At 32.9% G+C, this 11,064-nt stretch overlaps 1 protein-coding gene across 1 annotated transcript; it reads left to right on the forward strand.

The window, feature by feature from the left end:
* The first annotated feature begins 5,628 nt into the window (after window positions 1–5,628).
* LOC126583334 (probable serine/threonine-protein kinase PIX13) lies at window positions 5,629–9,989 on the forward strand. Its single transcript, XM_050247688.1, has 6 exons — window positions 5,629–5,798; window positions 6,033–6,382; window positions 8,480–8,615; window positions 8,701–8,843; window positions 9,120–9,243; window positions 9,365–9,989. The coding sequence occupies exons 1-6, from the start codon at window positions 5,738–5,740 to the stop codon at window positions 9,784–9,786; spliced, it is 1,236 nt and encodes a 411-aa protein (XP_050103645.1). The 5' UTR covers window positions 5,629–5,737; the 3' UTR covers window positions 9,787–9,989.
* The last annotated feature ends 1,075 nt before the right edge of the window (window positions 9,990–11,064 follow it).

Consider the following 11,064-nt stretch of genomic DNA (forward strand, 5'->3'; position numbering starts at 1 on the left):
ATATAAGGTCTGTTTTTAACTACAACCACAATCACAAACGATTAATGCACAGTTGCCGCAATAGGTCAATAAAGACACTTACGCAACAAATTAAAAGTGAGATTTTGCAACTTTTGATTTATCTCAAAATAATAATTTCAACAAACATTCGACCGTAGGAGAACTACTACTCATTTTTGCTTAGGCGGAGTGAACTTACAAATCCCATGGAACATTACTATCTGAATTCATTTAAATCTACAAAATTTTACTTTCATGGCTCAAATCACGTATAAATTGTGCTATGCCCACATAGATGTTAAATGCATGGCTGGGACTGCTTTGCGATAGACTAAAAGTGTTTAAACTATGTTTGGTAGAAAAATTTCTACAATAAAAACACTTGTAACACAAAGACTTACGAGCTCGAATGCTTTCGAGTTCCCAACCAGCACCAAAGCCATGATTAATCGATTGTATAAAGTGAGGTCCGTGTGTCCCCTGCGGATTAAGACTGTTGTCTTGTAAACCACCTTTATAAGTTGAGCGGCCATGGAAGCAAAGTTACTTTTCTCTTTGAAAATTGAAGCGATGGTATTTGAATTTTTGGCTTAATTGCAGCTTTGGTTCTTGAATTAAAAATTTGTGAATATTGGTCTTTGAGTTTGTTATAATGTGGAGCAATGAGTTTTTACACTAACTTATTAATTCCGTCCAAAATAAGGGTTTAAGGGGGCACAAAATGCATGAAAGTTCTAATGGATTTAGTAAAAAAGATCATTGCTCCACATTATTACAAGTTCAAGGACTAATACTCATGAACTTATAGTTCACGAACCAAAGTTCCAATTGAGTTAAAGTTGAGGGTTCACTGCTCCAAATTTTTTATTTTGGTAAAATATGTGCAAAGTTTATTTTTTTATTCTCTTATTTTTGCTTTGACTCCATGATGAAAGACTCACAATTACGAAAGGATAGTTCTATTCATACACCTATTTTTTTTATCTCACCGGTGTTAATTTTTTTACTATTAGTCTTCTTTAATTCATTCAATTTGATGGTCGAAAACTAAGAGAAGTGTGCGAAAAGTAAAAATAAATGTGTGGATCGCATTACTTTCACGAAATGAGGGACCATTGACATTGCTCTAATCAAGGAGATAATATATAAATAAGTAATATACGTTGTTATGAACTTATGATGTATTTGTAGGTTTTAGCATTCAAAGTTTCAAATTTTAAGGTATTCATTGTATTCTAATAAAAATAGCTACGGGGTACTCATTCGTATTTTTTTTATGGGGGAACATTTTTACGAAAGTTTTAAAGTCAATTTTAATATGTAAGGTATCACAATTCGTAGATCTTCTCTGTAATTATTTTAAATTATTTTGATTTTAAAAATAAATAATTCAAAGTTATGTTTTCTTTTAGAGTAATGCTATTCATACCATATTTTTGTACCACATTTTCATACCACCTTAGGTGGCATCTGATGTGGATAGCCACATCATTTGAATTAATCAGATTTTTTAATTTAGTTCATTATTTAATAAATGAATAATTAAAAAAAACTAGTTAATTAAATGATGATTGTAATATACGATGAGTCTTTCTCCTTCCTTTCCTTGGGTTTTGCAAATTTTTCAAATGGTGTGGCTGTCCTTATCAAATGTCACCTAAGATGGTATAGAAATGTAGTATAAAAACATGGTATGAATAACATTACTCTTTCTGCTTTTACTGCTGACTTGGGTGATGAGAAGGAACTGCACACAAAATTATAGATGTATGAATATGTGTCTTTTAATTGTTTGATCTACAATACCTAAAAAACCGGGAATTAGATTAAGAGTAATGCTAGTAAGCTAAATGTATAGATTAAATTTGTAAATTAAATGATGTGTCACCTATAAGAAATAAGCACGCTAATCAATACTTCAGTAATAGCTCAATCATCAACTTTCATGTCATATAGTTTACAAAATTTTGTCTACACATTTAGCCTTCCTAGCGTTACACTTAAATTAATTATGGGAAGTAGTTTATCTCATTATTCTCCTTTTCCAGATTCATGACTTTCCGAATTCACGACTTTTCATTTTGAGTAAGTAAACATACTAGTTGTGAATTGAGTAATGCTAGTAAGATTAAATTTATAAACAAAATTTGTAAACTAAATGATGTATCACCTGTAAATTAAATGACATAAAAGTTCTACAAATTTAGTTGTCCTAGCATTCATCTTCCAGTCAAACAGACTCATGTATATATGCTTGCTTCCATGTAAACACTGTAAAATCTCAGCTTTCTGTCCAAGCATGAAACATGACTTCATTCCCCCTGGACGATCTTAAACTGATCTGCACTTTTTGCTTTGTCTCATGCCCTAAATGTCAAACAGAAAATGCGGCTGACACGAATTCATAGAAACTTTCGTTATCCCATGGGTGGGTTAACTTCTGGTCGACAGGTCAGGCGCGGAGGCTTGCCTTTACCTGCGGGCACCTTTTCTCCAAACTTGTGAAGAAATCATATCATCTTGTTTTTGCTAAAAAATTATACGGTGTTTCGAAGTATAAGACACTCTCTAATTAAAGTACTTCGATTTTTTTTAACTGTTAAACTTTAAATTTTTTATTTTTAATTAAAAATTCAAGAGTAAAAAATTTCGTGGTATCTTATATTCCGGGCACCAGAAAATGCATGTTTAACTTTGTGCTTTGGACACTTCGTTGATTCTTCGCATCTGGGGTTTTGGCCTGGGAGTGTGTGCTAGCGTGTGTAAAACGTGATACTTGCGGCTGCTTGTAAACCTGCTTTTGCTTTGGTTTTATTTATTTATTTTTTTTTGAAAGGAGCTTTTGCTTTGGTTTTATTGGCGGCTCGGTTTAGCTCACTCGGTCTAAGGAGAAATTTTTAGTTGTGACGGGAATAAAGATGATACATTACGTGTTTTTATGCAAGTGATGAAAATTTTTAATTTTTAAGTTATTAACCTTTTAACACACATAACCGACCATGTATAGGGACACGTGATGTACCACATCGTGTAACGGTTACATTGAAAAATCTCTTTGGTCTGAACTGTTTCTATATTTTTTCTTCTTTCACGAGCAAAAGTAAGCAGCCTCAATATTATTCATTTGAGGAAACTCAAAAGCATAATGATCTACTGTGATTTCTTTTCCAAAAATGGACATACCTTTGTGTAACTTAAATGGTTAATAGATTGAAAGAACATTTTTCAATTATCATTCACGCTTCAAACAATCTAATACATTTACGATATGTAACATCTAAAATATAAGATTTTTCTTCAACCACAACTACAAATGATTAATTCACAGTTGTTGCAAGTAGACATATATAAGAATATAGCCTCTCATATAGAAGACACTTACTCAACAAATTAAGAGCGAGTTGTTGCAACTTATTATGACTTACAACTAGTTGAAATCAAACATAATAATTTCAACAAATATACGACCCTAGGAGAACTACTAATCATTTTTTCTAGGTGGAGTTACATATCCCATTGAGCATTATTATCTGAGTTCGTTTAAATCTACAAAATTGAATCTTCATTGCTCAAATCACGTATAAATTATTAAATTGTATTCCCCATATATACATGTTAAATGCATGATTGAGAATTTGCGATGGGCTAAAACTGTTTTCTAACTACTAAAAATGTTTCAAACTATGTTTGGTAGAAAAAAAAAATCTACAATAAAAATACTTCTAGCACAAAGATTTACGACACAAATGCTTTCGAGTTCCCAATCAGCACTAAAGCCATGAGTAATCGATTGTATGAAGTGAGGTCCGTGTGTCCCCCGCAGAGTAGGACTGTTGTGTTGGAAGCCACCTTTATAAGTTGAGTGGCCATGTATGCAAAATCACTTTTGTTTTCTAGAAAATTAGAACACTAGTCTTTGAATTTTGGCCTAATTGAAGTTTTGGTCTTATAAACTGAATATCCTTGAGCATATATGGTCCTTGAATTTGTTATAACGTGGAGCAATGATCTTGTTTACTAACTTCGTTTGAACTTCTATCCAAAATAAATGGTTTAAAAGGGCGAAAAATAGATGAAAGTTTTAACATAGTTAGCAAAAAGTATCATTACTCTACATTAATACCAGTTCAGGGACCAATACTCATGAACTTTTAATCCAGGAAACAAAACTCCACTTAACTATAGTTGAGGGATCATTGCTCCAATTATCTCTGTTTTTAGTAAATGTATATGCAAAGATTTTATTTTTTATTTCTTATTTTCACTTGAGGAACCATTGACATTGTTCTAATCAAGGAGATATGCTAAATAATATAGGTTGTTATGAACTTATGATGTATTTTTAGGTTTTAGCAGTCAAAGGCTCAAATTTTAAGGTACTCATTGCATTGTTATGGGAGCTATTTTTCTCACCAATTTAACCATAGGTGTATCGTAATTGTATTTTAAGGTATTCGTTGTGTTCTAATTAAAGAAAAAAAAACATGCTCATTGTATTCTTTATGATCATGCACATGAAATTTGGTTTTATAATTTTTTACGAAACTTTTAAAATTAATTTTAATAAGTGATTTTAAAACTTCGTCGATGATCTTCTCTGTGATTATTTTAAATTTTTCTATATATAAAAATAAAATTTTCACACAGAATTGCAGATGCATGAATATGTGTTCTTGGACTGTTTGAGCTACAAAACCCTTCGTAGTTGAGGGTAAGAGAAAAAAAAACTTCGGTCAACCATTACAGGAGGAGTCTAATAAGTGTCAAGCCATTTCTTACCTATAAGCACTTGGCATCTATGTAGTCAACAAGAATAATAATCAAGTGCTCCTTCATTGGAGACATTTTTTAATGTATAAAAAACACAGCTTTGTACAATAAGTTTTATAATACATGTGTTTGATTTTTTTTTTTTTAAGTATTCAATCACTTATATTATGACACGGTGGTGTTAAGGAAACCAAATTTTTAAACAAAATTTTGTAAACCAAATGATATGTTTTTTTTTATGATTTGATTGTTATTTAAGTGTTGATTAACGCGTTTATTTCTTATTGGTGATATATCATTCGGTTTGCAAATTTAATTTAAAATTTTGATATCCCTAACATTATCTCATAAGTAAAAGGCCGATGAAGAAAATGCCTATGCTGCTGCATGAAGATATAAAAGGGATGTGATATCCACACACCCTATTTTACTTCTCACACACTTTTTTAATTTTCGGCCGTCGGATCAGATGAATTAAAGAAGATCAACGAACGTAAATTATCAAGAGATGTGTGAGAAATAAAATAAAATGTGTGGATAGCACATCCCTATATAAAACTGTGCTGTCATAGGACGTTGATAATAACTGGGGGTTGACTGTCAAAATCGGTTAAATATTTCGTTTTCACAGCTGATGCCAAGCAAGTGAAAAATAGAAGGGTTTGGAACTTTGGATAAAAAGAAAAAGTGCACCAAATGGAATTAAGGATACAGCCAATTAATCCTTATGTTTTTCAATATGAATATTATAGTTTAAATCTTTTTGTTAGAAATTAAAAAATGAAGCAACCTAGTGGGTTCGTGGCAACTCCCCAGTTGAGCAGAAAGTCCAACTCTCCAACTATATAAAATGCCAATTCCAACCACATAAATTCCACTTCCATTCTCCTCCTTCAAGATCTCTCCTTTTGTCTCCCAACCCTTGCAAAATTACACAGATCTTTTTTCTAGTTGACAAAATTGAATCATGGGGAATTGCTGGACATCTCATGATCCTCGTCCCAACAAATACATACCTTCAACTCCAGGTACAGTTTGCTCCAACACCAGACCACTTTAAACAAAAAAGGGTCATCAAAATTTTCACAAATTCATATTCACGTTAGGTTAGTTGGCCAGGGCAGTCTATCAGCCTTGCCGCCCTGGTACTCCAAGTTCATATCACCCTCTCGAATATCTAGAATATCGTATTTTCAGAAGAAAACAGTCATTGAATTTCATACACGGTTCATGCATATTAATCATGTGTTATGTTTTTCTAGGGACATCGGGAACTCACAGCAAGAACATATTATCAAACACAAGCAGCAGTGTAGGAAGAAGTCATTTTTCAGAAGCATCATCAAGCTCAAAAATTGAAGAATTACAATCACAACAACCCAACGGACGGATTTTGGAGTTCCCAAACTTGAGAGTCTTCACTTTTGCAGAGATGAAGGCTGCCACCAGAAATTTCAAGTCAGATGCAGTTCTTGGTGAGGGAGGATTTGGGATAGTTTTCAAAGGTTGGGTGGATGAGAAAACACTTCAGCCTTCAAAAGCTGGCACTGGAATGATGGTCGCTATCAAGAAATTGAACCCAGAAAATGGGCAAGGATTTCAAGAGTGGCAGGTATTTTTATTTATTTTTTCAACTTTGATTTATTATTAGGAAATTTTAATTAGTCAGACTCAGGACTAGTTGTTCTGCTATTTATTTATTTATTTTTAATTTTTGTCAAAGAGTATAATTTCTCGAAGACGGCATCTTTTTTAATTTTGATTATAACATGAATTTGGGTTTTATCCGAATTCAAATTATGAAGATTTTAAGGATTCTTATATTCTAGTAGTTTATTGTATATCGTGAAATTAAAAATTATTTTAAATTTTTTAATTTAAAATTAAATATAAATAATATCTAACGAAAACTAATTGCACAATACATAATAAACCAACTTGATGTCAGAATTCCTAAAATCCCATCAAGAAAATCCTAAGGTAATCTTCATCTGATAACACGTCATGATTTGGCAAGCCAGCTACCTCACAGTATTTATTATTTTTTCAATTCAATTGGAGTTCAGCAGGACGCGGGCCCCACTTTAGAAGAAATATCTGTCGTTTTCTTGTTCTTAACTAATTAAGAAATAGAAATAGATCGTGAGCAAGTCATGAGGCCAACAGGATTCTCTCCTGTTCTTTTTTGGGAAGATTCGAAGGATAATCGTATTCATTTATTGTATAATTTTTGTTAGGTGCTGTTTGTATGTAATTTTAAATAAAAATATTTAAAATAATTTTTAATTACAAGATTTAACAGATTTCTGTAATTCTCATAAAGAGGATCCAAATTCATCATAAGGGAAGGGAATTGTTCGACGTGCTAAGATCAAACCATGAATTAAGTTCGGCCGAACTGAAGACGTTTACTCTTGTCAACAACATTGAATGAAGATTTTGTCGAAAATGTTTCTAACTTGCATTTGCATGGCAGATTAGAATTTTATCACAAAAATATCTCGATGCGTTGATTAATAGTAGAATCATTCATTATATAACTCTTGCACTATGCATTGATCATTACATCTTATTTATTCGAGCGCCATTTTTAATTCAAAAGTATGGGAAGATATATTTTATTTTGGTACAGGAGTGAGAAATTTAAACTTGCATTTTTTAGTTCCACACTTCACTAGTTTGGAAAGCACCACTTTTGTCATGACAGATCATATTAGTTGGAGTTCATATCTTCATCCCGTAACATGTCATGATTTGGCAAGCCTGCTACCTCACAGTATTTATTATTATTTCAATTCCATTGGAGTTCAGCAGGACGTGGGCCCCACTTTAGAAGAAATATCTGTCGTTTTCTTGTTCTTTACTAATTAAGAAATAGAAATAGATCGTGAGCAAGTCATGAGAACGAACAGGATCCTCTCTAGAGCTTTTTTTGTAAGGATTCAAAGGATTTGCGAATTTTGTTTATTTATCGTATATTGTGTGATTAATTTTTGTTAAATATTGTTTGTGTGTAATTTTAAATAAAAAAATTTAAAACGATGTCTGATTACATGATTTACGATGAACGAATATGATTCATGGATTTCCGGAATCTGAGGATCCAGATTTGTCACGAAGGAAGGGAATAGTTCAATCGTGCTAAGATCAAGCCATGAATTGAGTTCGGCCGAACTGAAGACGTTTACTCTTGTCAACAACATTTGAATGAAGACTCTGTAAAAAATATCCCCAACTTGCATTTGCATTGCAGATTAGAATTTTATCACAAAAATGTCTGATGCATTGATTAATAGTAGAATCATTCATTATATAACTCTTGCACTATGCATTGATCATTACATCTTATTTATTCGAGCGACAATTTTAATTCAAAACTATGGTAAGATATATTTAAGTTTTGGTATAGAAGTGAGAAACTTAAACTTGTATTTTTTAGTTCCACACTTCATTAGTTTGGAAAGCACTTTTGTCATGAGAGATCATATTAGTTGGAGTTCATATCTTTCTTTAAAATCCCAATCCAAGTAGGTGGTGTGGTTTTAATGTTACATTGTGATTTGCTATGATGCTATCCTAGTTATACAATGTGGTTACTGTCTGTCATGCCCCATAACCCTATTTCTTCTTCTTACATAATTTCTCAGCATTACTCTTTCTTTTGAAACTAAATATGTTTTTCTTCTCTTGATCATATTTGACAATTCAGTCGGAAGTGAATTTTCTAGGACGACTTTCGCATCCGAACCTGGTGAAGCTATTAGGTTACTGTTGGGAAGACAAAGAACTACTCCTTGTTTATGAGTTCATGCAGAAAGGAAGTTTGGAGAATCATCTTTTCAGAAGTAAGAAACCAATGTGAAACCATGGAACTTAGGATATTTTGCTTCTATACCATTTTGTTAACTTCAGAACTTTTGTTTCGAGCAGGGAGTGCGGGCATTGAACCGCTTTCTTGGGACAGAAGACTAAAAATAGCTATCGGAGCAGCTCGAGGCCTGGCCTTCTTACACAGTTCAGAAAAGAAAATCATCTACAGAGATTTTAAGGCCTCAAATATATTGCTTGATGGGGTTTGTACTTCTACCTAAGCGTTTCTGTCATACATATATATTACGTGTACTGCAGTATCTTTCTAAGAACCCACAACTGTAACCATCCATGTGATATAATTTTTTTTATACAAGCGATATTATTCTTTATACTAATCTGAATGGCTGCAGAGCGATTTGAAATTGGGTGCATGGGGAGGATCACATCCACTCTAGCTAATGTAGCTACAGCGACTCTGCATGTATGTGATATAATTAAACTGTCTATTTTGTTAATCTCCTCTTTTATTTATGCAGAGTTTCAATGCAAAAATCTCAGATTTTGGCTTGGCGAAATTGGGGCCAGTTGGTGGAGAATCACATGTTTCAACTAGAATCATGGGAACATATGGTTATGCTGCTCCAGAATACATTGCAACAGGTAATCAATCTCTAACAAAAAAGGAAGATCTTTTGGAATTTAGATATGAACATTTCCTCTGTTGATTTTCACAAATCAGCTGATACATATTCCTGACATGTACTATACCCTAAACCAACAGGCCATTTGTACGTGAATAGCGATGTGTATGGATTCGGCGTTGTCTTGCTTGAAATTCTGACAGGGCTACGAGCACTTGATCTGAAACGTCCCAAGGAACAACAACAACTTGTAGAATGGGCTAAACCACTTCTACTGAACAAAAGAAAGCTGAAAACTATTTTGGATGTGCGGATGGAAAGCCAATATGCCTTCAAGGCAGCAATGCAGACAGCACAGATTACTGAAAAATGCTTAGCGCCGGACCCTAAAAGCAGGCCTTCCATGATAGAAGTCGTGGAGCAATTGGAACAAATTCAAGCAATCAAGGAACAACCAAAACAATCCAAACTTACATCTGTGCAAGCCACTTTTACTTTTGGAGCCAGTAAACAGTCGATTCGCCGTTCATCGTATCACTCTAGGTTTCATAGCTCTCATTGATAAAGTGTGATAGTGACACTACAAGGTGTATGCATGTTGACGTTCAAACATCAAATTGAGAATGTTTGAACATTCACTTTTCTTTTTATCAATTTCCATATTGATTTTTTATTTAATTGTAGCAATTGAATATTGAAATTCATAACAAATTTTGTTCTTGTAATCATCATTTGTGCTGAATTAAAGGATTGTTTGTTAAACCATACTATTAGTATTAGCAAAGCAGTTTATAATATGGGCTCAGATGGTTTCTTTCTGAATATTGAGCTATTCGGACCGTTCAATTTAAATTTTGCGGTTTCCATTCGCTCATCTTACTGGTCTACCTCACATACAATCTCTCTCTCCAACGCCAATATATGTCTCTTGAATTTTCCGGATTACTCGATCCACAAGCTCGGGAGAGTGAGATCCGTAGGATCTCAATCCGTTTTTTTCCAAAGCAATATTACAATGATCTCGACTCTTAAACACAGCACGAATCTATCAAGCTCCACGCGTCGATCAATTATTCGTCACACGTATGTTAATCATAATTAACAACCGCATAATATATAATACATGGAAATATTAAAGTAGATAGTTCATGTTAATTGCATGCTGCGTATGAAATTAATATGTGAGTTTTTTGTTGAAAAATGGCAGATATTGTGACTTTCATAACTGCAAAGGGAAATGATGATCCTTACCAACTGATCAAATGCACTTAGAGCATTTCACGCATGTATAAAGAAGATGCACAACGTTCTTTAATATCAATGATTACATTCGTTAGCTATCTAGTTGTAACTACCTCATTATGATAACGTAATTTGTAGAAAATTATTTTCACACACATTTTTTGTCTCCATCATAATCATGTTATAATGGAGAAAGGTGAAGAGCATTTCACGCATGTATAAAGAAGATAACAATGTTCTTTAATATCAATGATTACGTTGGTTTGATATCTGGTTATAATAACGTAATATGTAGAAAGTGATTTTCACAAATATTTTATCTTCCTATCATAACCGTGCTATTTTCTAACTTTTAGAATAAACTAAAAAATAATTAAGTAAAAATAGAAGAAAGTGTTTGAAAATCTTTTTCAAAGAAGATAAAATAAACATCCATTTAACCAAGTCCTCTTTTGAACAAAAACCTAAGGAACAACTGGGACAAAGTCAGCTACAAGAATATGAAAACATAACTCATGAGATGGTGAGATCATTGTATAGAAGTTTTTAGTTATTTGCGTTATTTGCGTTATTGGAGGAGGTCTTGAATTTAATTTTC

Source organism: Malus sylvestris, chromosome 2, assembly GCF_916048215.2.
Source record: "Malus sylvestris chromosome 2, drMalSylv7.2, whole genome shotgun sequence".
NCBI classification, from domain to species: Eukaryota; Viridiplantae; Streptophyta; class Magnoliopsida; order Rosales; family Rosaceae; genus Malus; species Malus sylvestris.

Coding starts and splice junctions, on each gene's coding strand:
- LOC126583334 (XM_050247688.1), top strand. CDS start 5,738: ATGGGGAATTGCTGGACATCTCATGATCCTCGTCCCAACAAATACATA. Junction 6,383..8,479: donor AAGGATTTCAAGAGTGGCAG/GTATTTTTATTT, acceptor TTGACAATTCAG/TCGGAAGTGAATTTTCTAGG. Junction 8,616..8,700: donor GGAGAATCATCTTTTCAGAA/GTAAGAAACCAA, acceptor TGTTTCGAGCAG/GGAGTGCGGGCATTGAACCG.